The sequence below is a fragment of the Heloderma suspectum genome, chromosome 1 (genome assembly GCF_057233095.1).
Source record: "Heloderma suspectum isolate Gila_16-S chromosome 1, 16-S_ref, whole genome shotgun sequence".
NCBI classification, from domain to species: domain Eukaryota; kingdom Metazoa; phylum Chordata; class Lepidosauria; order Squamata; family Helodermatidae; genus Heloderma; species Heloderma suspectum.
This window is the reverse complement of record NC_139458.1, coordinates 337344812-337372148: the sequence shown is the minus strand read 5'-3', so window position 1 is coordinate 337372148 and position 27337 is coordinate 337344812. Positions and strand designations below refer to the sequence as shown.

Genomic DNA, 27337 nt, shown 5'->3' with positions numbered 1-27337 from the left:
AGGGGAATACTTATACAATCAGCATTTTTGTCGGGCATGTGTTTTCTCCTTCATTTGGCAAAATCCCCACTTTCTCAAATCCTTATTTATTAATTAAATTTCTTAACTGCCCATCTGGCTGGTCACCCGGCCACTCTGGGTGATGTACAGCAATACAGACAGCTAAAACAATAAAATTCTACATGAAAACGTATTTCTAAAAATACCCTAACCCACCCCAAATGCCTGCCTGAACAACCACGTTTTTAGTGTGTGGCAGAAGCTCATTAAAGAGCAGGCAAGGTGGAGCTCCCTAGGGGAGGAGTTAATTATCACTGTGGTCTATAGTAGCTGTGCTTTTGCTTATGTCTAGGTGCTCTCAGCTATTCCTGGCATTGTTCACCAAGTCTGATATTGACATTTTTTCCATGCTGGGTCCTCTTTCATTTGTTTCCATCCTTCAGTCCTTTTCATATATTTCCTCTAAATCTATAGCAGGTGGCTAGGGCGGTTTCTGTGTCTAGACCGTGCTATATTACAGAGTTCTTCCAGGCTATTCGTGCCTCCAATATCCCACCCTACCCTTCTCACAGCTTTATACTCCACTGGGACGGAATTATGCAAATAGTTAAGAGAAGAGAGATGGAAACGGCATATTGTCTAGTGATGTTACAAAGGCATTGAAAGCTTTGAGGCAGCTTTCCCATATGCAATTCTTGGGGAAAAAGGCCTCTGAGAGATCCTCTTCCAGAAAAAAGGTCACAGAACCCTCCCCAACATAGCCTATTACCATTCTGCCTGTCTTAGTTTTGCCATAGTACCTCTCCCATCACCAGTGAGGCAATTCAGGAGATGGCAGGCAGAGAGACGTGCAGACACATTATAAGATGATTATGTAAGAATTACACAGTATTTAGTCTGGCTATTATGAATAAGGTGAAACATTTGCTGTTAAAATCCTAGTGATAAATCTATGTGATAATTTAATAATCAAGCTATATATGAAAAAAGGCAATGAATGAGTCTTCCCTTTTCCCATGTACTTGTTTTTTTCCTTCATTTTGAAAATGATCATAATGAATATGTGGTATGGATCAAAAGTACCAGGGACACTAATTTTGTCTGCCTTTTTCTTGCTCTTTTTACTTTTGGAAGTTTGCTCTACATTAGTGTCATATGTTGAAAAAAGTGGTTTGCCTATTTCCTCTTCTGTGGTTCTATGGCTTATCCTTTTAATACATTATTGTCACTTATTATTAGTTATGCTGGTTGAACATTAAAAGGAAGACGTGCTCTGTGCATACATTTCCTGCAGAATTATTTTAACTCAATTACCATTTTTGCAAGATACCTGAGAAAAATCTGCAGCGCACGCACACACACACACACACAACTACAAAAATCTGCAATATTGTGTATGTATGCATATACACACACACACACAACTGTTTGCATCAAACCCCAGAAACGTCCAGGTTTTTGGCTAAAATCCTAAATGTACTTGGACTTGCACAATCCCATTGAAGTTCACAGTGAATGTAGTTCGTTTTGTATGTAATGTGCTTTTAAGTCATCAGCCAAAATTAATTCCTCCCATTCCCAGTGGAAACTAACAGTCTGCCAGCATAATATCAAGATATTGTAGTTTGATCATAATAGAGATGGGATAGAAGTGGGTGGAAATGCTCTCTGTTAATTTTAAGGTAAAATACCTTTCAAAACAGCTACAGAACTGGCTACACTCAAGTCACAGTGGGTCACTGGCTGTGCAAGTTCAAAACTAAGAAAGATAAGATATATTTTCCATTACTGTGTGTTTACAAAGTCATGTACAATAACTGATTTTGACTGCTGCAATATTAACTTCAATCATGTCTCAGTGCAAATAGTTCCTTACAGAAATGTTTCACAACTTGACATTTTTACTAAAGGAGTGCAAAACCTACAGATGACCCGCAAAAATGATCCTTTTGGAATTGTCAGTAATAATTTCATTATCCAATAAAAACAATGACTCACTGCAGTAAAAACAAAAATCCTATTATGCAGCAGATCTTAGAAGCTAGAGTCTTGAGGGTGAACAACAACGCCTATTCACCATTATCTTCGGGATAATAGTAAAATTGGTATAGATTATCTGCCACACATATGAGAAATATTTTCCTGGATAGTAAAAAAAAAAAATGTAGCATAGTTTTTCATAATTTACAGTGAGGCAACTGTTTTTAAATTAAACTCATCACTCCAACTCCTAAATATAACTTTAGAAAGCATTTTCCTGTATTTAGGTCTCTGAAGATCCTCTCACCACGTGAAAGCCTGTGTACCGATATGATCAGAATATTCATTCGAATGCAGGGAAACTAAATCATAACAATAGGACTAACTGAAATAGCCTTCCGTGCCAAGCAATGACAAATGAGAGCCAGTGTAGTGTAGTGGTGAGAGTGACGGACTGGGAGCCGGGAGATCCGGGTTCTAGTCCCCACTTGGCCATGGAAGCTCACTGGGTGACTTTGGGCCAGTCACAGACTCTCAGCCCAACCTATCTCACAGGGTTGTTGTTGTGAGGATACAACGGTGAGGAGGAGGATAATGTAAGCCGCCTTGAGTTCCTTGCGAGAGGGAGAAAGGCGGGGTATAAATGCAATAAATAAATAAATAAATAAATAAATGCTCTTTCGCTTTCACAGCTTGCCAGCTAATGCATAGGAGCAATACTGAATATGTTGCCATATATGACAATTATAGTGAAATGAAAGAGAACCTTCCTTGGAGCAGGAGATCCACCAGAAGGTAAGATTTGGATGGTCTTTCTTATAAAGCTGTATAGGCGCTGGATGGCTCTATAAACTCTGTACAGGCTCACTGAATAAGTGAGTTAATGAGCAATTGGAATAAGAGGCTTACTTTAAAAATGGTTGAGTAAAAGGCTTTTAGGGGATAGCAAGAAAAAAACAAGGATTTAAACACAATCTATACAATAAAAATACAAAAACAGCTATTAAAATGCTGTGTCAGTCAGATGCCGTTTAAAAATGGTCATTTTTCTATCCTTTAAAACAGTTAAAAAAAACCCTCTTAACTTTAAAAAACCCTTAAACTTTAAAAACCCTCTTAACTTTAAAAAACCCTCTTAACTTTAAAAAACCCTTAAACTTTAAAAACCCTCTTAACTTTAAAAAACCCTTAAACTTTAAAAACCCTCTTAACTTTAAAAAACCCTTAAACTTTAAAAACCCTCTTAACTTTAAAAAACCCTTAAACTTTAAAAACCCTCTTAACTTTAAAAAACCCTTAAACTTTAAAAACCCTTAAACTTTAAAAACCCTCTTAACTTTAAAAAACCCTTAAACTTTAAAAACCCTCTTAACTTTAAAAAACCCTTAAACTTTAAAAACCCTCTTAACTTTAAAAAACCCTTAAACTTTAAAAACCCTCTTAACTTTAAAAAACCCTTAAAATACCCTTAGTCTTATTGGATCAGGCCAATAATCCTATTTGTAACTGTGATAATAAGTTCTAAACACTTTAAATGAATTTATAGCAGCATAAATCACCTAACCCTCAATATTAGATTGCAAGCTTTGAATGCACGGCCTTTCATTTATGTACAGCATGTAGTTGTGGCACTTGCTCGACAGCTAATAAATATTATCAGATATTATTAATTGTCCATCACTTCCACTTTTGCCAGTCTAACAACAGCAGATACCCTTGCCACAAATGTGTTTCTATAAGATTCTATTTCTAGCTACTGATAATTGTCAGAAAACAAGGGATTATATGCTGGGATGCAGATGGCCTGATATACATTCTGTGGATACATACCTCCAAATCATTAAAAAACAGATGTGTATCAGCGAGATTAAAAATCATTTCTTCCATCCGAAGTCCAAGAGTCACTGCCACAGGTGGATCCTTGGGTGAAAAAAAGGAAAGAATATAGATACTCTTATGTAATGGATTGACAAAAATGAACTTGTAAAAGCTGTAATTCTATGATGTTACATACATGTACATCCTGTGGACTGAAAATACATTTACGTGAGAGTAATTATGTATAGAATTATGTATAGAACTGTCATAGTTTTATTTTTAATTACAACTAGATATTCACCCAATGAAAGGAGTCTAGTGATTTATTTAGAAACCTGGGAAGTTAAGGATTTGGAGAGATAATTTCATGGCGATGAGACATGAATTCTAAAGGCAAATACAGTAGTTTACTTAAGACGCAAGAGCTGTATAACAACCACAAAATATTTATTGTAGTCTGAAAATGCTACAAAGAATATAAATTAAGCAATGATTCAGTTGAGGTCTTAGTGTTGAATTATACACAGCACTGTCTGGTTTGAAAACATACCTAATTTCTTGTGTAAGAGTAAAGAAGATTATGCAACAAAGGTTTATATCCAAATTAAATTACTAACAGAATGATCCTACCCATGAATTACACCTTCTGGTCAGGAAAGGTTTACTTCCAATCTTCCTTGAACCAGCAGGGCACATCACTATGCCAACAGAAAAATTACATCAACATAGCAATACTAGTGGGAAATCACTGTTGGTACAATGGGGGACAACTGGGCTGGGTGGAGTTGGGGACATAGTTTGGGAGTGGGCCTTGACTGGAATCCTATGCTCACTCAGAGGTTATAGATCCTATACTGGCAGAACATTATGTCTTCAAAAGAGAGGGCGTAAGGAAAACACTTTTACTGGAATCAATGGAAAACCACAAAGGACTGACAATAGGACAGGATAGGATAGGATTCCAATTAACTCAACAGCCAATGATGGCGAACCATCCGGCGTATATCAGATCAAGTCAGAAAATACAGAGCACACATATAGATCAAGAAACATCACATGGAGTTACATCACTGTGTCCCTATTTCTAAAGAACGATGAACACACAAGTTGGGACTTGGTGTCAGACACTTCGCATAAAGAAAAAAAACAGAAAGAAACAAAGAGCAGAAGAATAGCATGTCTCCTCAGAACCCATATGAGTACCTTTCCTCAGAAATTCAGACACAAATACCTAGCAGGAACCTCAACTCCACTGAAACAAACTAGGGCTGCAAGCACAAGGTACGCCACTCAGGTAGGCCAGGCATGTAGCTTGCTAGGGAAGGACAGGCCATGCCTCAAAAGAAGTATTCCTGTATCTTGTCCACTCTACCTAAGCATTCTAAGAAAAGCAGCGCGTGTGTAGAACTGTGTAGAACTTCAAACATGTATCATGATAGAGTGTCTCCCATACCCCATCATTTGCGAGAGCTCTTTATTGGCCTCTCCCTTACTGCATAGGTGATAGCAGGTCTATTATTTTCCCTTGCAAGTGAAAAAGCAGCTGGGAGACTATTTTGATATAATTTAATATTTGTATGGTAGTTTTTCAGCAACAAAGTTCAGCTCAAAGCAGCTTGCAACAATAAAGCATGAAGCATATAAACACATAAATAACATTTCAGTCAAAACAGCGATCAGTATATCCACATCAGCATATCAAACACAGTAATGTATCAGCAATGCACACATTAAACATTTAATAAACATTTCAAATGCAACTCAATATAAAACACAATTAAAAAATAATTTCTCACAAAAATCAATATGAATGTAAACATTTGCAGATAAAAAAGCCTAACTACAATAAATCACCAGGACAGTAACAATATGAATAATCTTTATACAAAAATGCAACATGTAAATTGTAAATGTGGAGGACTAAAACTAAGATATTTACAGAACTTAATTCAAATAGGGCAAGAATTGACCCCTCTGTATGAACCATTCCAGAAACCATACAGAGCCTCTGCTCTAACAGAAAACTGCTCAGCTCTCACCTGGGTCACATACCAATACTCAACTCAATCTTTCTCACAGACGACTACTGATAATTTTGAGTGTACAAGCAGCAGGGAGGGGAAATCGATTCCAGCTGCCATCCTATGCACACTTACCTAAGAGCAAAAGCCATTTAAATCAATGGTGTTTAAAACACACATAGGATTGTGTTGTAAATAGCCCTTCACTCCTCAACACCCTTTCAGTCCGAATGGCAGCTTCTTTTCAGTAAAAGGCTACTTTTCAGTTAAAAAGAACTATCAGTGGGAGGAAATACAATGATATGTGACATGTTGTTTGGCCAAAGGATTACCTTTCCTGCCAGAGGAATACAGCTTTCTAGAGCTGCATTTCTGGGGGGAAAGATACAGAACATTTCTACACCAGGCTAAAATCCCGCATTTAAAACGGGGCTTTTTGCTTCTGCTTTAAATGCAGGATAATGATGGACTCCCTTTACATGCACTTCCTCCCCTCCCCACTTTTCTGAGTCTTCCTTATGTTTCATTATACAGCCACTAGATGGTGCTGTGGTCTAGCTCCTCTTATTGCAGGTTTTTCTCTTTTCATGAGGCAACTCACGCACTGTAATTTGATAGCTCATTATCTCCGATCTTTTAAAAAATGGAATAAAGGTCATTTAGTGTGAGAGAAGCCCTGGACATTGACGACTTCATCTAAAGGACCCTCAAACTTCCACGAGTGAGCAATTTCAATAGCAGGATAAAAGCTCTGTGTGAAGAAGCCCGCAGCATGATGTTCCCAATAAACCTCAGCATGTTAGAGGAAATCATGACAGGATGCAGCATTGCTTAGGAGGTACAAACAGTGACAGAAGTCTTCTGACGAGGATAAAAAATAATCTATGCAGACCAGGAGAGAAGAGAGAGCAGCTGGATAGTGCAGGCTAGATACAAAAGGGGCAGGAACAGCACTGTGGCAGCAGGTAACAGAATCCAAGTGCATGTGTTAAATGTATTTATTGATGCATTTCATAGCATGTTATGGTAAATTGAGGAATATGGGTTACTAGTTTATCTAGTGGAGTAGATTCGAAAGACCCAAGCTTTATCTGCTGGACTATAGTGACAATGAAGGGTAGGGACATCATCTCATATCAATTATCATCGTTTTAACAGTCAAAGTATCATTTGATAAAGGCTCAAGCAGCATTTTACTTCTCGTGAACATTAAATAATGCATTGTTATTAAATTAATTTATTTTATGCAAAATATTACACTTTTCTGAGGTTAGAGCATATAATTTCAGTAGCAAATTATAGCAGCTTTTCTTCTAAGGTGACTGTCAGTCACATATGACACACATTTCATATAGCTGCAACATATAGCTGCCCTCAATTTAAAAGCAAGAAAGGAAAAATCAAAGAAACAAACATTTAAGTATATTCAATTGTTAAACTGCTACAAGGTTAAATTTGAAGCAAATAAATGCTTCTGTATTAATAGCCTCCATCTCTGCAAACATTTTAAACAGTTTCCCCTCAGGATGTATTGCAGATATTTTTAAAAAAAAACCCTCTTAGTTCATTGGCTCTTGGGAACATGGCCCTTAGCCAGAGATTGCCAGCATTGCAAGGGAGACTAGATCAACTATAACACTTCCCTATATCAAAATACAAATGCCTTTGGTTATGTTAGCAGTGGGCATAAATTGGAGCCAGACAGTCTGTCTGTTGACTTCTGTGCTAGACTGGGACATCTACTAGAATGCCTCTTAGGAGACAATGTAAAAATATCTAGGCGAACCAACACTTATATTTCTGCGGAGCTAGGCTGAGGAAAGAAGCCTGAATTGTGTCAAAAGACTGCTCCTCTTTTCATCCCAAAACAAAGTGAAAATTATATAGTGGCATCAGGGAAAAAGCTTTAAAAATAAACTATATAAATATATTTACTAGCAAAGTTTCCATGACTCTATATGGTACCAAATCTATTTTCAATCTACATCATGGACAATATTAAAAAAAAAAACACCCAATAATTGTCTTCCAGAAAATGTCTGGATTTTAAGTGAAAAATCTATCACTGGCTGAACAGCACTTTTCAGTACATACTCTACCTAGATTCCCTCTGACTAGTAGAACTCCAGCTTGAGAGACTGGTTGCTTGAAGGCTGTTTCTTCCAAGCACTGGCCATTTGGGAAGTATTTGAGATGTTGTCCTGGAGCATTACAGGCCTTTAGAAAAGCTGTAGACCCACTTGTTTTTAGTGGCTCTCTTATGAGATGTAAAATGCCCTAAAAAGGTAAAAGGAGCACCAATAGAAGAATATGAAGTAGTGAGAAGTATTCCTTTATACCTGCAATGCCACTGAATTCTATAGGATCGTTGCAAGGTTTTAAGATCATGACTTATGAGTAGATTAATGGTTTCAGTGCACAAAAAGTAAACCACAAGTAAAGCAGTTTGTAGGATTAGTGTTTTGAATTCATGTGTCACATACCTTCCCATATTTTTGTGCATAAGATCCTGTAAGAAGCGAATGGAAGACAATGATAGTTTCATCCAAATCCCAAACAAATACACGCTGAAAACAGAAGCATTGACAAAAATCAGTACCTATAAAACAGCAGGAAAACCATAGGCAAAGTATATTTTAGCAAAAAGCGAATGATGTACCCCAAAACTGTAATTGTGAGAAACTACCCCAGCTCCTGAGGGCTGGGTTCATCTAGTTCTTTTCTTATCTAAGAAAACCCACCACTATTCTGTTCTGTTTCTTTTGGAGATGAAAGGTATTCATTTCCAAAAGAAAAGTGATTTATGACTTCCCTCTGAGGAGGACTAAAATACAAATTGGTTAAAGCAAGGAGTGGGTGAGTTTCCACAACACTGAACTGATCAGTCTGGAAGTAGTAATTTACAAGAAGAACGCCACCTTGTTAATCTCAGAAAGGTTTGGGGAAAGACCTTTTCCCTTGGATGGGTACTTGAGTGTATCAGCTATGAAAGGAAGACCATAGTTTCTTTTGAGTTGGCACTTCCAGTGTTTAATACAAAATGTAATTAAGAAGGGCACATTTGGTTTGCCTCTTATCCCATGTAACTGTTCACCACTTCTAATAAATCTCTTCTTCAGTTTATTATAACTGAACATGGAGTGTGGGTGGTTAAGATGTTAGGAACTGAAAATAACTAGTCAGCTTTGGAAAGTTCAATTTCTACTCAGGTGGAGTTCCTTTTTCTATTTTGTCATCTATTGCGAAGGGCTTTAGAGCTGGAAAGACAAGCCAGACTAGCAGGAGACTGACTGAAGTTTCCTTGCAAGTGGCTGGGGTCAGAGCTTTGATGCCCAAAGGAACAGGGCAAGCAGAAATTCACAAATGCCAGTCTGGGAGCTGCAGGGCTGATGTGGGCCTTGGAAATTATCTGTTATGGGCATAACAGATATATTCAGCGGGGCGGGGGAACGGACCACACACTAAAAATGCAAGAGAAACTATTTGAAAGAGATATTGATTGAGTTCTCCAGGACAGTATAGCACAAGTGCCAGAAGTTGTTCTCAGCACTTACTCCTATATTAGAATAGATACGGTGGATGAAAAATGAGGAGAAGCAAATGTTGATAGCTGAACATTATTAAATATGTATAGGTAGTTAGAACTGTTCCACACTGTTCTGCATAAGCACTGTGAAGGGACAGGCACAGCCTGTACAAGCAACACTTTTCTGTAACACTAATGCTGTAGAGAACCCTCCCACAAAATGTGGGAAATAGTTTACAACGGTTGCCACTTCAGCTCAAAAGACAGAAAACTTACAAAAGTCGTTTACCATTCAGAGCAAGCCATTATAAGGTGTTTGGTTTAGTTGTGTACATTACTCTGTATATAATCTTTCTAAAATTTATGAAAATATTAATGATAAATGTTGCCTGGTAAAAAGGGTTTTTATACTCCAATGAAAACAATGAGTTATTGGAGAATAGGGTAATTTAATGAGGTATTCAAACAAAATCCACCATTAGATCCAAAGATTTTCTTGCTGTTTTATATAAAAGATGTAATGTTTTTTTTAAGAGTTATTGTTTAGAATTATAATGGTTGCTAGAATAGCATACACTCAATATTGTAAGCAAAATAAAACACCAAGAACAAATGGTTAATTATGCCTGAATTATCAAATTCCATTCAAGCCAAAGAAGGTAGACCCCCCCCCCCCCCACACACACACACTTTGGGTCCCAATGACCTACGGGAATAAGAATATTGGTGAAGGAAACAGCTTTAATTAGTTATTTGGTAAAAAATGCCAAATTATGTTTCAAAGATTGTTTTTACTTTTCTATAATGGAAAATTAGAAACAAAACATTTATGTTTAATTAATTTGTGTATGTTCATGTTAGAGAAGGAAGATATAACACCAAATTTTAGAAATAGACTGAATTCATGGCTTTCTAGAATGACAAATGATTGGCATAGGAAGGAGCTCTACTTTGTGATTTGTCTGTATGCTCTTGCAGAACATTTCAAAGAAAACAAGGTATCATTACTAAATCAGTTTCTATTTCAAAAGTTTGCATACCACTAGACTAATAGAAACTGAACAAATGAATATTTTGTATAATTATCTATTACTTGATTTCTATTTTAAGAAAAAAAAAACACACCCCAGTTTCTTCATCTGTGTATTACAACTGAGGGCAATGTTGTATTGTTATTTTCAGTTTCTAAAGGACATACCTCCAAGTCACTATCAGGAGGGGGTGATGGGTTATTTTTCCGCCCTCTGCCCCTTGATTTTGACCCAGAACTCCTACATGTTCTTTCATCAAGATCTTTGATTGGTGTTGAGGGGCTCTGCACAGTGTCAAACTCTCCTGTAAACAAAACAGTTCATGAAAATGTAATGTTATTTTTACCACAATACAAAGACTGCCTACACAGTTTTATATACCACGATTCAAATAAGGTGCCCTAAAGTTTTGGAAAGGGGGTTGCTGATTTACCTGTAAGTTACCTGCTCTTCTTAGGGAAGTAAGGCTCACTGGGATTTCCTGCCTTCTTTGTGATATCATCTGGGAAGAAAGGCTCCCCATGTAGCAAGATGGATAGCAAGATGATGTCTTGCTATCCAACTTTAGAATATAAGACAGAGATTATTATTTCTTATATTATGAGACATAATATAATGTCTCATAATGATGATGATGACGATAAGACCAGCCACCAGATTGCAGAAATATTAACATCTCCATGGTAGAAGCCATCAGAGGAACTCTACCATGCAACTGGCATGAGGGAATGAAGCCTCCACTATTAATATCTATTTATTATCTATTAATATTATTAATATCTATTTATATTAAAAAGTGTACCCTCCCTTCTGTCCTCAAAATTGGATCACCTCCTATCAGTTGTATAATCTTTCAATGGACGATATGGGAGCTAACTGTGGTATTGGAATTTCTGAGCAGCAGCAGTTCTATAGGGAAGTTAAATGAAGCATTTCTAGATGCAGGTACCTGAGATATTACTGGGTCAGAAGATCCTCTCAAAATGTAAGTATCCAGGCTGGCCATTGTCATGACTGGCCACTGTCATGACAATCACGGCAAACTCTCTGGGGCCAGTAGGGGCCACTAGAATCACTGTCCTAATAGCTATCCCATGGCCTCAAAACCCTTTTACTGGGCTGCTTCAAATCAATGGAATCAGCAGAAAAATGTCTGCCTTCAGCCAGAAACACCATATTAGAGATCAGAGTTGCCATAGGACATCAACTGAAGAGGTATTTAAGCATTCCATGTCTTCCTGGGTCAAATAATATATTGTATTGACCAATCAGTTGACCCCTGGGCATATTATTCCGTTCTTCCTTAACAATTCTATTGAAGAATCCCAGGAATGCCTTTAGATGATAACTGAACTAGCTGCTTGAGACACAAAGAATCCAGAAAGATCTTAGGGACCTTAATAGTTTGGGCTAGTTGAAGAATCTTTCCTTACACAGCTCTGGCCAAAATACTGGAGAAATATGGTCTGTCTCAAGTGGGTTTGCTGGGCTGCTACAGATCTTCTGCTGCAAGGCAAAGGGGGGTTCTGCTCCACATTACCATGGTGGGCCAAGAACTGGTGGATGATGCACCAGCTCTTGCTGCCAAAGGGAAGAAGTAAGCTAGCATGCAGCAAAAGCCATTCGGGGGGGGGGGGTGATGAAAGGCCTCCACAGAGTTTTTGTATGAAGCACTGTAGTTGCTTTAGTGATCAAGTGTTTCTTCTGCTAATATATGTAGAGGAGCCATCCTGATTCACAGACCAAAGCCCTTGTTCCCTTACCAACACTGCCCTAACCAGAGTCACTGAGAGGAATAAATTCTAAAATTTATGTCTTTCGTTGGTTTGTTCTTTCTTTCCTGGAAATCCTTTTACCGGCAGCTCCACAAGAACCCTACCGCCTGAACATGAAGCAAGGTTATTATTATTCTGGGTACATGGGGAAACACTGCAGAACTGTATTTGGGTGGGTGACCAGGTTGTTCTCCACCAGGTCCACCGCAGGCTGGATGACATCAGGAGGTGTGGCCACGCTCCTTGACATTATGTCAGAGGGAATGGCCTAGGCCCCTAACATCATTCCCCCTTTTCTTTCTTTTGATACATGGTGGCAGAGGTGCAGAGTTTTGTGCTTCCTCCTAGTACAGAGAAAGGGATTTGATGGTGTTAGGAGAACGAGCTGCTCCTTCCAGTGCCTGGTGAGTCCCTATCTTCACGCAGCACCATGGGTTCTGAGTGCTATGCGAAACAACTCAGTCCATGCTGGGGAGAGCAGCCTGACTGCCCACCACAGGCCACCCCTTGCCACCCCACTGTTATCTCTGATGTCAGCAACGATGCTGTGGCTTGGAGGCTAAGTCACACCCCTTGGAGGAAACCTGGGAGGTTCCACAGGCTGGATTGGGGTGCCCTGTGGGCTAGATCCTGCCTACAGGCCAGAGGTGCTGAACTCCTGATCTAGCCCAATATTGTCTACTCTGACTGCCCAGGGTCTCAGAAAGAGGTATTTCTTAGCACCTGCTACCTAATCCTCTTAACAGGAAATGTCAGGGATTGAATCTTGGATGTTTTGCATTCTTTTCCTGCTCTGTGTCAGTTTCACATGTGTTTGTTCCTAAGTCCATTCTGTCTTGCTTCTGCATCAATCTGCAAATTATTTTTTAAAACTGCATGAAAATTGGAATTATTTTAATGTATTATTTCACTATATCTGTTTCTATATGCATTTTACCTTAAATAGGCATTTTGTATGCATTTTATTCTAAAATGTGCATTTTTATACACATTTTAATCGGGTTTTTTGAGCTGAGAATGGTGTTGCAAAATTCGGAAGGCATCTTTGTAATAGTCCAGGAACTGTGAAACAAATGAATCCTGAGCATCGCAAGGTGTCAGAGCCACATTTTCATTATTACCTATGTTAGAATCAGATTAGTACCTAAATCTGTATGGAACAAGGATAAATTACATGAATGCTAAATTGTATGAACGATGTATGACATATTCCTGAAATTTGGATCCACTATTTTTTATGTCCTTAAAAGTGAAGGAAGGTGAATATTTAATCACCATCATAAAATCAGAGGTGATGGGACTCAAGCTTGCCTTGAAGCTTTTATGATTAATCCCAGATGGCTGTGGTTAATAGTAGGTGGTGAAAAAATAACCATTCAGTCACTCTGACTCAGAGATTTCTTAAGGGCATAGGAGCTCCAATGTGCACATGAGGATCTTCCGCCAGTGAAAGCTGCTTCATTTAAAAGAGGGAAGCAGCTCTGTCTGTGCTATTATTACACTATTACACATGTGGATTTGTTTCCCTCATCAAATTGGTCAAACCATCTATGCAAGAGGACCATACGAGTATCAGAGTTAATGCAGCACTTTAGACTGGGGTAACACTAGCACTACTTCACATGTTTCAAGGTTGACTCCGGACACCAACAACGTTCTGCGTGCAGGTTCTTTTGAATCCTGGCTAAAATTAAACTCTGATCACTACCTTATTGTTTTTCAAAAATCTGACTTATTTGAAAATTGCCATCATGGCACTTTCTGTCTAGGTTTGAGAGAAAACAGAAAAAAACATAAGATGGCCTTTGGGGAACACAAGATTGTGGGTACACAAGCTAACTACAGAAACATGATTTCTCGCCCACTCTAGGACTCTAGAAAAATAAAGAGAATCCTCACTTTCTGAATACAATTTTCAAAAATGCTGAATATAAATGTTCAATACAAGACAAATTTTTATTTAGTTACTAAAATATACACTGAATTGCTTCACGTTAAGTATTGTTTCAATCCACCTGATCTCAATTATTATTCTCATTCAATCTCTGCCTCACAAAGTAAACAAATAAATGTTATTTCCAGTTTCCACTTCACATTAGTCATCATTACCATTTGCTCTAGGCTTCATTTTTGGATTAAGTTTGTACACAATAGTATAATTCCTCACTAACCAGTACTGTATCTAATCACTGAATCTTGTACGTTCTGGATATTTAGAGCCAAGTTTATTTCATTAAACTAATCTCTAAATCAGAATGGCCAGCTGTCTCCTACTTGAATGCAAGGTATGGTTCTATTTTTGGACTTCAGAAGTCAATGGCTCTTTGAGCAACTGTAGGTTTAATTGCTCCAATTGCTTTTTACAAATAACAACATATCATTGCTATTATTTAATTACACTTAAATAGTTTTGATCTTAAAATGATGGTTTGCATATAAGAAACACTGCCAGCCTTCTCATATGAGAAATGTAATATTTTAACCATAGGAAGACATAAAGGCTTATAAAATAATAGGGAACAAGCATAAATGCTTATACCAAGGTTCCCCAACCCTTTTGGGCTGGTGGGCACATTTTGAGAGTATTGTGGGCATTCTCACAAAACAGCAACCATGATGGGTGTGGCAATCCACAAGACACCTGTTTCCCAGAAAGCAACCTGGTGAGACTAAAATAAAAGTCACGTGACCAAGAATCTGAATACAAAGCAGGGCGAGGGTGTGCATTCCAAAACACAAAACCATTCTTTTGAACTGACGGTTTTCTGCTCCAAGACCCATTTCATAGGATTAGAGACAAGTAACTTGGCCAAGAGACTCAGTACAAGGCTGGTAGGCTCTGACTCCAAATGCCAAATCACATATTTGCCTCCATAAACCACAACAAAATACCCATTTCACAGAAGCCAAACTGCTGATGCTCAGAGAAGCACATCCACAGGCAAAAGAACCACATACCCCCACAAAAAAGCTCCGAATTCCACTCACCAAAACAAACAAATAAACAACCAAACCAGCTCTAGCCCCCTAGGATGCCCCCCCCCATCTTAGCTTTTCCTTTCTTTCTAGGTATACTTCAAAATGAAGCATAGTGTGCCCAAATGCATTCTTAAAAATAAATACGGTGCTGAAGGCCAGCACGTTGCTTTGCAGCGCACTAGTCTCCATGTTCTTTTTTAGTGCAGCATTATAATAATTATTAAAATATCAGGATGGGCAGGGGGCCTGGAAGGCAACAACAGGATGGGGAAGTGGTCACGGGTACAGTGGTGTTTTTAAAGCACTATCTACATGAAATATCTAAAATATTTGTAACAAAGCCTTGTTCTGTTTCCCCTTCATGGATCACTGCCTTGTTGTGGCGAAGGGGCTTGCGTAACTCAGTGAAGCCATAAGCTATGCTGTGCAGGGCCACCCAAGATGGACAGGTCACGGCAGAGAGTTCTGACAAAATGTGGTCCGCTGGAGAAGGAAATGGCAACCCACTCCAGTATTCTTGCCAAGAAAACCCCATGGAACGTATCACAAGGCTAAAAGATATGACGCCGGAAGATGAGCCCCTCAGGTCGGAAGGTGTCCAATATACTACTGGGGAAGAGCAGAGGGTATTTCCAAGTAGCGCCAGAAAGAGTGAAGCGGCTGGGCCAAAGCCGAAAGGACACTCAGCTGTGGATGTGTCTGGTGGTGAAAAGAAAGTCTGATGCTGTAAAGAACAATATTGTTTAGGAACCTGGAATGTAAGATCAATGAATCAAGGTAAGCTGGAGGTGGTCAAACATGAGATGGCAAGATTGAACATTGACATCTTGGGAATCAGCGAACTAAAATGGACAAGCATGGGAGAATTTAATTCAGGTGACCATCATATCTACTACTGTGGGCAATAATCCCTTAGAAGAAATGGAGTAGCACTCATAGTCAACAAAAGGGTGAGAAAAGCAGTACTGGGGTACAATCTCAAAAACGACAGAATGATCTCAGTACGAATCCAAGGCAAACCATTCAACATCACAGTAATTCAAGTCTATGCCCCAACCACTGAGGCCGAAGAAGCTGAGGTTGATTGGTTCCATGAAGACCTACAACACCTTCTAGAACTCACCCCCCAAAAAGATGTCCTTTTCATCATAGGGGACTGGAATGCCAAAGTAGGAAGTCAATAAATCACCAGGATAACAGGCAAGCATGGCCTTGGTGTACAAAATGAAGCAGGACAAAGGCTAATAGAGTTTTGCCAAGAGAACACGCTGATCATAGCAAACACTCTTTTCAAACAGCACAAGAGGTGACTCTACACATGGACATCATCAGATGGTCAATATCAAAATCAGATTGATTATGTCCTTTGCAGCCAAAGATGGAGAAGCTCTATACAGTCAGTAAAAACAAGACCTGGAGTTGACTGTGGCTCAGATCATGAACTTCTTATTGCAAAATTTCGGCTTAAATTGAAGAATGTATGGAAAACCACTAAAACCATACAGGTATGACCGAAATCATATCCCTTATGAATACACAGTGGAGGTGATGAATAGATTTAAGGGATTAGACCTGATAGACAGAGTGCCTGAGGAACTATGGACAGAGGTCTGTAACATTGTTCAGGAGGCAGCAACGAAATCCATCCCAAAGAAAAAGAAATGCAAGAAAGCAAAATGGCTGTCTGATGAGGCTTTACAAGTAGCTGAGGAAAGAAGGGGAGCGAAAAGCATGGGAAAAGGGGAAGACATATCCAATTGAATGCAGAGTTCCAAAGAATAGCAAGGAGAGACAAGAAGGCCTTCTTAAATGAACAATGCAAAGAAATCGAGGAAAACAACAGAATGGGAAAGACTAGAGATCTCTTCAAGAAAATTGGAGATCTCAAGGGAACGTTTTGTGCAAAGACGGGCATGATAAAGGACCAAGAAGGCAGGGACCTAACAGAAACAGATGAGATTAAGAAGAGGTGGCAAGAATACACAGAAGAACTATACAGGAAAGATCTGAATGTCCCTGATAGCCATGATAGTGCGGTCACTGAACTTGAGCCGGACATCCTAGAGAGTGAAGTCAAGTGGGCCTTAGGAAGCATTACTAACAACAAAGGTAGCAGAGATGACAGTATTCCAGCTGAGCTATTTAAAATCCTAAAAGATGATGCTGTTAAAGTGCCGCATTCAATATGCCAACAAATTTGGAACACTCAACAGTGGCCACAAGCCTGGAAAAGGTCAGTTTACTTTCCAGTTCCAAAGAAGGACAATGCCACAGAGTGTTCAAACAACCGTACAATTGTGCTCATTTCACATGCCAGCAATGTTATGCACAAAATCCTACAAGCTAGGCTTCAGCAGTATGTGAACCGAGAACTACCGGAAGTACAAGCTGGGTTCCAAAGAGGCAGAGGAACTAGAGATCAAATCGCCAACATTCGCTGGATCATGGAGAGAGCAAGAGAATTCCAGAAAAATGTCTATTTCTGCTTCATTGACTAGGCTAAAGCCTTTGATTGTGTGGATCACAACAAACTGTGGCAATTTCTTAAAGAGATGGGAGTACCAGACCACCTTACCTGTCTCCTGAGAAACCTGTGTGAGGGTCAAGAAGCAACAGTAAGAACCGGACATGGAACAACCGATTGGTTCAAAATTGGGAAACCAGTACGACAAGGCTGTATATTGTCGCCCTGCTTATTTAACTTATATGCAGAGTACATCATGAGAAACGCCGGGTTGGATGAATCACAGGTCGGAATTAAGATTGCCAGGAGAATTATCAACAACCTCAGATACGCAGACGATACCACCCTAATGGCAGAAAGCAAAGAGGATCTAAAGAACCTCTTGTTGAGGGTGAAAGAGGAGAGTGCAAAAGCTGGTTTGAAACTCAACATTAAAAAAACTAAGATCATGGCATCTGGCCCCATCACTTCCTGGCATATAGAAGGGGAAGAAATGGAAGCAGTGACAGATTTTATTTTCTTGGGCTCCAAGATCACCGCAGACGGTGACTGTAGCCATAAAATTAAAAGACGCTTGCTCCTTGGGAGGAAAGCTATGGCAAATCTAGACAGCATAGTAAGAAGCAGAGACATCACCTTGCCGACAAAGATTCATATAATCAAAGCTATGGTTTTCCCAGTAGTAATGTATGGCTGTGAGAGCTGGACTATAAGGAAGGCTGAGTGTCGAAGAATTGATGCTTTTGAACTGTGGTGCTGGAGAAGACTCTTACGAGTTCCCTGGACTGCAGGCAGGTCAAATCAGTCGATCCTAAAGGAAATCAACCCTGACTGCTCATTGGAAGGACAGATACTGAAACTGAAGCTCAAATATTTTGGCCACCTAATGCGACGAGAAAAGTCACTGGAAAAGACCCTGATGCTGGGAAAGATTGAAGGTAAAAGGAGAAGGGGACGGCAGAGGATGAGATGGCTAGACAGCATCACCGATGCAATGAATATGAACTTGAGCACACTCTGGGAGAGAGCGGAGGACAGGAAGGCCTGGCGTGCTATGGTCCATGGGGTCACGAAGAGTCGGACACGACGTAACAACTGAACAACAACAACAACTTGTTCTGTTTATACATAAGCATCAGATACCTTTTCATTCCGATGAAGAGTTTTGTGCCATTTGAAAGCTTGCATACTCCTATACTTAACAATATCATATGTATTTCATATGACAAAACTTTATTTATATTAAAATTGATATCCCACATTTCTAGGCTAAACAGCTACTCAATGTGGCTTATAAATCTTAAAATAAAACAATATAACAAAACAATCTCAAGTGTAATCAAATAATAAACTATCACAAGCAGAAAAGAGAGAGCAAAAAACCACTGGAGGAAAATTAACTAAAAATGTCTGCTGAAATACTTCAGTTTTCACTGTTGGCTAAAAAGCAATGGGATTGAAGAACAGTATTTCATAATCTATAAATATTATCAATAAATTGGTTTATTTCAGTCTACAGACCATGGCACTTCTAAAAATAACCCCAGAAAGGTGCAAACACTTGTTTCTAGATTGAGACAGGTCAGCAGAGCTCCTCTCTGTGTGCTCCGTTGACCTGCCTCATTCTGGAAACAAGCATTTGTGTTCGTTTCAAGTTATTTTTAAAAGCCCCATTGCACAAGTAGTGGGTCCCATGAGCACACGGGAACAATAGGATATTAAGGGCTTTCCAGACAATCAGTCAATTCTGGTGAACAACTATGGAGGGAGCATACAAAGGGCGGGGGCAGCAGTAGGTAGAGATTTTACAGTGCAGCAGTGTATAAGCCATATTGCACCATAGACTATATCAGGGGTAAGCAGATGGTAGATCTCTAGATATCTGAGACTTCAACTCCCAGCATTCCTGACTATTGGCCATGCTGGTCCAAAGCATCTGGAAACGTATCTTCTGCCAACCCCCTACATGGACTGTATAACCGCTCAAGGAGCTATCTCTAACATGCAAAGTATGCAAACCTGTGGCTCAGACCCAATGGGCAAACAATGGTTCTGTTATATCTGAACCAGACCACTGTGTGACTTGATCTTTGTTAACATGTATGTTCAACTGTACGAAACAATCAGTAGTCAATTAACCATCAGGTGATAATATTTAATTAAAATTGTAGTTGTGTGCCTTGGCCAAAGCATCATCTGTTTCTCCTGACATACTAGAACTAGCTTGCTTAAAAATTTGTTTTGTGGACGTTTCTGATAAATGAAGATCAAGAACTTACAGTGTAATCCCAGGCATGTCTACTCAAAGGTAAGTCCCATTGAATTCAACTGGGTTTACTCCCAGGTAAGTGGCTATAGGATTGTGCTGTTATTTTCTTTAAATTTATAGCTACAGAAAGTTAGTTATGTCTGTAGTGGCTTTCTGTAACTGGTAATTTGGAAAGTATAATGGATAATTTGGAAACTTTATGTCTTGCTTCACTGCTGTCCATAATTAATATTGATATGCCATTGAGGGTACTGAAAGTATAGACTTTGAAACAAAGGGGAAAAAAATCTATAGGCAGAACAGATAACACAATCCTATAGTGTAACCACAGCTTTTAGCAGTACATTCTTTATCCAGGCAGTGTGTCAAACCTCCTAAGGTAGAACCAACAATAATAATGCACACTTGACTTTCCAAAGGAAATAGGGTTTATCAGAAGGTGGTTATGAGGTGGCCTGTGACCCATCATTAATCCAGATATATAGTTTTGTGGTTATGATCATGAGAAAAAGAAATAGAGAGATCTCTGTGGCTATGATCGTACAGATAGACTTCTGAGACTCTTAGTTCTCTTATTTAGGCCTTTTAATTCTAGATGGGAAAAAACTGGGAAATGTTTTGGCAGTTTTTCTAAACAGAAAATAGTTACATTATGAGTAGGATGCCAGGGATCAGGAGAAGAATTTCTTTGCATATTTCTTTGATATGATACATATCTTCCTACCATAACAGACCAATCTTTCTTCCACATACTTTCTCCTTCTTTTCTAGTCTCTGAAGTTCCTCAAAATTTCAAATGCTGCAGGAAAACCCACATCCCTTTCCCAAACAAATGTGCAATTATACAATTCTTGTGCACAAATCAAAGCAAATATGAAATATGTCCAATATGAATAATGTATTAATTATCCATCTGTTTCTTATCTCTGTCATTCTCTCTCTCTCCCTTCCTTTCTCTCCACTTGTCCCTTTCCCTCATGAACTGCTGCCCCTTCAACACAGCAATAACACTTTGGAAATAAAACTCTGTAGTGCCAATGGGAGGAGGCACAGGCAACTTTTGTGGGTCATTGGTCTCTGCAGAATCCTTTGGGGGATCACATGAGTGGGCAGGACTGGTGGAGTGGGGCAGTGGTGGACAGGGCTAGGACATGCATCCATTCTCACACAAACACACTCATGCACACCCATTCAGGATCAGGATCCCTAGGAAGGGGGGGAAAGAGGCTTTAAACTGTCCCCTGCCCCGCCCTGCCCCCGCGAACCTGATCAAGACTTACACCAATGCACACACACATTCAAGACTATTGGGGGGTGGGAGAGAGGTTAAAGCCACCACTAGCAGTTGTAATCCAGATTGCTAGGGAGGTGAGAGCCTTTATGCTCACCCTCCCAGGCTATCCCAATGCAGGCAAGACTGCTGTTTCCCCACTGCTATTACCAGCTATCTATTCCCCACAGCCCAGCTGTGAGGTATAGTGGATGGCGCTCCCCAGGAGGCACAGAGAGAAGCCAAGGACTGTACGTGGCATGCACATTGCCCACATGATGTGGCACATAGGGACACAACTATACATTTTTGTAAAATCTGGTGTTCCCGATCTGCAGTTATAATGGTTTGAAGAAGGAATCATAAACATTTGTTCTAAATACGCGTGCAATCCAATTAAAAATGTTTAAATCAATTATATGATTTCTAGTCAATTAGTAGATTCATCTGTTAATTACACTGGTACAATCAATACTGGTAAAATCAATCGGTTGGTCCATCCTTGTGCTCAATGCAGTCCTGCTGGCACTGGAGGAAGGGGACAGTGTGGCAATTTCCTCCAATTCTCCCTTCTTCTTGCAGCCCCTAGAAATTCTTCTAGAATTTCACTTTGCTCAGAAGTGGGATGCATGCATATAACAATATGTGTTTTTTAAAATTGCTGCCTGATTCATCAGGGGCACCTTTTTGTTGATATTTTAAAAGCAATTAATCTGATTAATTGATTAAGCATGGCATCCATAGGTCTAAAATGTATCCAGTCTGTTCCTTTGACTACTAATTTGAAAATGCATACTATTTGCCTCATCATGCACCTTGTGTACATTAGCACTGCTCCGTTCAGTGAAGGGAGGAGCTCCATGCATGCATTCAGGGCTATATATATTCCTATGGCTGTTTCACTGATCAGACATAAACCGAATACTGAATACTGCAGGGTTACATATAAAGTTCCCATATTTATTTTGATTTCTTATGCCACCTTTCAGTTCATAAAAGCACCTTCAAGAAAGCACACAGAATACATACTACATAACTTGTGGCAGTAATATATTGCTCTCTTTACTATTTTATCCTTGTAATGGTGTGTGATCAGAAACTTTCCTTTATAAGACAGGAAGCTGGGACAACAGACCTAATCTAGCAAGTTTATTGCAAATGTGTGACAAAAGCAACAAGATACCATGCAACCCAGAAAATGTTAGGTGATCAGAACTATTTGGAAACACTGGACCAAAGTGATTAACCATATACTCAAGTTCAAACAATTTCAGTTACAGTTAACTATTTAAGTCTATTGTTTTCAATGGATTCGTGCAGGTTTTCATTTTTCTAGATTCTCCCTTTTCAATTGCCAGTCCCTGTTTGTTTGTTTTTTCACTGGAGGAGCAAAATGATTCAGGGTAACTCTAGAATAGTATGTAACATTATTTAATATTTCCACTTATTCTGAATGATAACATAAAAAAACATTACTCTAAATTCATATGGTGCACATGAGGTGCTACTATTTAACTAGTTAAAAGTTTCAGGCCGCAGGGTTCAGTTATATATATACACAATGTATATATACACATATATACACAAAAAAGAAAAATACAATGTGCAGACACAGTATAAGGCTAACAGTGCAATCCCGTACATTTCAACCCAGAAGAAAGTTCCACTGACCTCAAATGGACTTCTTCCTAGGTAAGTAGGTATAGGATTGCACCCCAAAAGTTTGTTTCTTTTCCCACTCTTTTGGAACATCTTGTTTTGAACTCCAGCTCTTACTAAGTGTGTTCAAGCATGTTTTTGATTTATTTATTATCCTGTTCTTTCTCCAAGGAACTCTTGGTCCCCTCTGCCCCTTTTTATCCTCTCAACGACCCTGTGAAGTAGCTTAGGCTTAGATAGAGTGACTGGTCCAAGTTTATCCAACAAACTTTGTGGCAGAGCAGGGATATGAACCCACATCTCCCTGGTCTAAGTCCAATACACTGGCTTTGCCATATTTATTTATGCATGTTTCTATATTTACTAAAATTCTAAATAAATTACATGCATTGTAACGATGTTAGTATCAAAGCAAGGCAAAATTAGATATTTTATATGGTTTTCAAAACAGGGCTGCTCTCAAAAGTCCTTGCACCTGAAATATAAGTTTGCCCACTCACTTCCTATATCTCTGAAGTGTTGAAGTGATCATGGAACACTGCACACAGTGTCACACCCACTCTGAAAATATACCACATGCCTCCATCCTTCAGTATCACTTTAAAAATACACTCAGCTTAAACGGAGTGCAATGTTTTGAATGTGTAGCCATAAAATTTTACTGTGGTTCTGTACCGTGCAATGCAGAACACCATTAACTCTTTTCCATCAGCTTGTTCATTTTCAGTATCTTATATTAGAATATCGAGGTTCTGCCATAGAAAAGACATTCTAGAATGCATTTTGTTACTAATGCTATCACATATATAGTGCACTTAGATCCTCCTCCTTTTTATACGTTTACTAGAAAGAGCTACAATACATATGGCAAAAAAATAAAAAGGTAATTGTAAGTAGCCAAGTAGTGTGTGCACTATACCATGGTTGTGTGTGCATGCATGTCCAGCATTTCCTACAGATTATCCAAGACTGAATATACCATAATTTTGGGTAGGAGTCACTCCTCTTCCTCTCTCCATGCCTTTTCTCCCATTTCTCTGCTCTCCTTTCCCCGCATTCCTTTCTGCCCTGTCAATTGTCCTGCCATTTCCCCCTCTCTCCCCCTCTGCTCCCATCCTGTTTTCACTGACTGTTCACCTCATTCCCTTATCTTCCTCTACTACCACCGGTTCTGTTTTATTGTCCCTTCTCCGCCTCTTCTCTCAATAAGCTTTTTCTGTTTCAGCTCTCTTTATCTCACATCTTTGTTCACACACACACACACACACACACACGTTCCTCCTTCTGCTTCCTTCCCCAGCACACTCAGCCTGGAGCCTGTGCAATGTCTTTTGGAACCCTGACATGTGATCCCTGGTTCCAACTTTTTTATGGCAATGGTCCTGGGTGAGTCGGGCATGTGTTATATGCATGCACAGTTATGTTTTAGTCCAGGGGTGGGGGTGGGGATTTTGCCTCCTTTAGTTTTTTTTTCACCAGATTTTTTGTACTTCTGCAAATCTTGAGATCCTGTTGATACATCCCCTCTTTGTGGGTGTGGGGCTGTTTTTGCTACACAAGCATCAGCACTCATGCCTGCAAATCAGAAATAGAGGGAATGTTGTTGAAGTCCAGGACCTCCAAGGTAGTTTTTTTCAGAAATGTTACCTATTCCACATGCAAAGCTAGTAACAGAGCCAGAGAAAGGCAGAGCTGTGGAGTCTCCATGCATGAATAAGACAGCAGTGTCAAGACAAATAGTTTAGATTTGTTAGGCACTGATGAATATTTTGGGACAAGCAGAACCTGTACCAAAAAAAAAAAAAAGACATTTAAATGAATGCCATTTAAATGAATGCCATTTAAACAGACCAGAGGAGAAATTGTAGTATAGGGGCAGCATCCAATACTGTCGCTCTGTCTCTGCTGGTTCCGTTGAGCTTGCAGGACCCACTGCAGGCACAACAGGAACTAGCGTTTCCAAATGGAATCCCAGAAACAAGAGGAAACACTTGTTTTCGGAATGAGACCAGTCAGCAGTAGGGATATTGAAGAAATCCTTTTAAGATTATAAAAAGTGATTGATGGTGGCAGTGCTTTAAAATTATTTTGATGTGGGTTGAGAGTGTGTTGGAAAAGAGAGTAAGGAGCTTTCTTACATGCCCTCATGCATCACAAATCCCATTTCTTTCCATTGGCGAAGAGGATATCGTTTGCACACGGAGGCAACTGTACCAAAGCAGTAATTTTTTTTTGCAAGCATAGGGCCCAATGCACACACAGGAATCTTTTGACACAATATTAGACACATGCTTAAACAAGTGTGGTTAACCTGTCCACTTTGATTTTGGAGAAAAGGAAGCCACAGGCCCCCGATACAGAACATGCTTGTGATCCAGACCAGGGCCCATGGTGGGTTTCTGCTGAAAATTACTCCCTCTTGGCTACCTTGCTCCACTAAAAGTGCTGCTTACTGCAAACACCACCTTTGGGAGAAAACAGAAGCTAGATAGGGAGAATTTTGAGCAGAAAATCAGCACAGGGCCCTAATCCAGATCAAAAACACATTCTGGATTGGAGCCTAGAACTGGTTTTTCTCCTAAATGAAAGTAGCATACTTGTTTAAACGCATGACTAAGATCACACAAACTTTGGCCCACAGATTCAGTTTCTCCAACATCTTGCCTTCCTTCCTTGTCATATTTTTTACATCTGTATATATATTTTCTATACTGTTTTTTTCAAACCTAGAATTATTAGTAAACAACTACAGCTAAAATATACCTATATCATGATTTGTAATTTTGTGTGCCACTTCTAAATGGATGGAATAAACAATTTTTTTTCACCTGGATGAAGGTCTGTACCTGGTTGACTAGTCAGTCCAGGAAGAGATTCCTGGAGCTGGTATGTTGATGATGATGAAGAGGTACCATCTGTGGTGTTGTTCGAGGTCATATATGCTCCATATGTTGATGGTGAATAATACTGTGGATATTGGTTTTGGCCAAATGCTGTATATGGTGGATAATCCTAGAATTATAGAAACACTGTTTTAAGTAATAGTAAGATTTTTTTAAATCATGTAAAATTCAGTAATAGACAGCAGTTCTCATGATTCTAAATATTTTAAATTGCCAAACCAGATATATAATACTTTGAGCTTTATAGAGAAATAATAATAATCATCATCATACCTGTTGTGAACTACTGAAGTTTGCAGAATTTGAGACTGAACTGTTTGCATAAATAGTGGAGGATGGTGTAAAACTAGAACCTAGAGTTAAAAGAAGAATTCCCTATAAGAGCTAAGTAATACATTTCTCAACATGCAAACAAGCAAAAAGCTAAACATTTCACATTAAAATATAAATAATATGTAAGAGAAATGTGCATATAATTGCCAGCCCGACCTTCTATTACGGAAATTTGTTATTTATAACTATATATCAAAAATAGCATCTGCTGCTTTAAAAATCTAGCAAGCTGCCAATGTTTTAATTCCCCCTATTAATTTCAAATACAACAGTCCAGTTTCACAGAAGCACTAATGCAGGTATTCATGTGCTCAAATCTACTCTATGAATCAGTGAGCCTACTCAGTCTCAATGACCTCCCCTCCACTGATTTCTGGCCTTTCCCCTCCTGGAATCCAGTTTCCATAACACACTGATGAAATATGGTGGTGATAGCTGAGGGAGAAGTGAGGGTAGAGATAGAAGAGACATAACCATTCTTAATATAGTTCCTAGGATGAGAAGTTCCACTAGTCTGTGAATCTAAGGAGACATACCATTAATACACTTACCCCAGATTGGCAGCCTTGATTGGCAGCAGTTTCCCAGTCTCCCTTACCTGTTGCCTGAAATCTTTTTAACTGGAATTGTATGAGACTGAACCTGGCAACTCATTCCCTTTATTATTAAGCTAAAATGGGAGAGAGGACAGAGAAAACCCATCCACTTCCTTTTGCTTAGGTATTTTAAGGGCAGAAGTGAACTATGACAGAGATTTTGTCAGGCAGGTACAGAGTAATTAACACCACTCCTCCTTCATCAACATGAATAGAGAGGAGGTGAAACCATCATGGGAAGAACAGCTGTGTAATTGTTCCAAATGTATCATTCAACATTATCTAAATGCTCAGAAGGTGTTCTAAGTTTACATTCTTAAAAGTTTAATTTCCTGACAAGATCTTCTCCCATTTTCATAACTGAATGCCAAATACATTTTGGTAATGAGCAGGAATGGAGATTTATTCAACTAAGAAATATACTACTAGTGAGCTTATTTGGACCAGTCCTACTTAAAAAAAACACAGTATCAATATGGGCATGTAATCATCCTACCACTATGATATTTTATGTTGTTAGGAACAGATGAGACTTTAAATTTAAAGGCTATTAGGACAGCTAGGAGACAAGATATAGTAGAACCTATACATACAAAAGAATGGACTCTCATACTAATACATATTAACCTTGAACAGTGTACGCTGGACTTAGAATTGCTAAAAGAAACAATCTATCCAGAGATATGTTTGGTTAGGATTGTTGCCTATATAAT

The 27337-nt window shown here is 39.0% G+C and overlaps 1 protein-coding gene across 10 annotated transcripts in view; it reads right to left on the bottom strand.

Annotated features, from left to right (window-relative positions):
• The window catches only part of EYA4 (EYA transcriptional coactivator and phosphatase 4), a 169105-nt gene that overhangs the window by 21837 nt on the left and 119931 nt on the right, over window positions 1-27337 (bottom strand). For 7 of the 10 annotated variants that reach the window (XM_084827575.1, XM_084827566.1, XM_084827567.1 and 4 more), the window contains 5 exons: window positions 25969-26048; window positions 25621-25804; window positions 10544-10680; window positions 8303-8386; window positions 3811-3900 (listed from right to left, as the gene is read on the bottom strand). In XM_084827575.1, coding sequence (XP_084683701.1) covers window positions 3811-3900; window positions 8303-8386; window positions 10544-10680; window positions 25621-25804; window positions 25969-26048 — 575 coding nt within the window. The remainder of the gene's footprint in view (window positions 1-3810; window positions 3901-8302; window positions 8387-10543; window positions 10681-25620; window positions 25805-25968; window positions 26049-27337) is intronic. The other 3 variants (XM_084827568.1, XM_084827570.1, XM_084827572.1) reach the window with 1 other exon arrangement.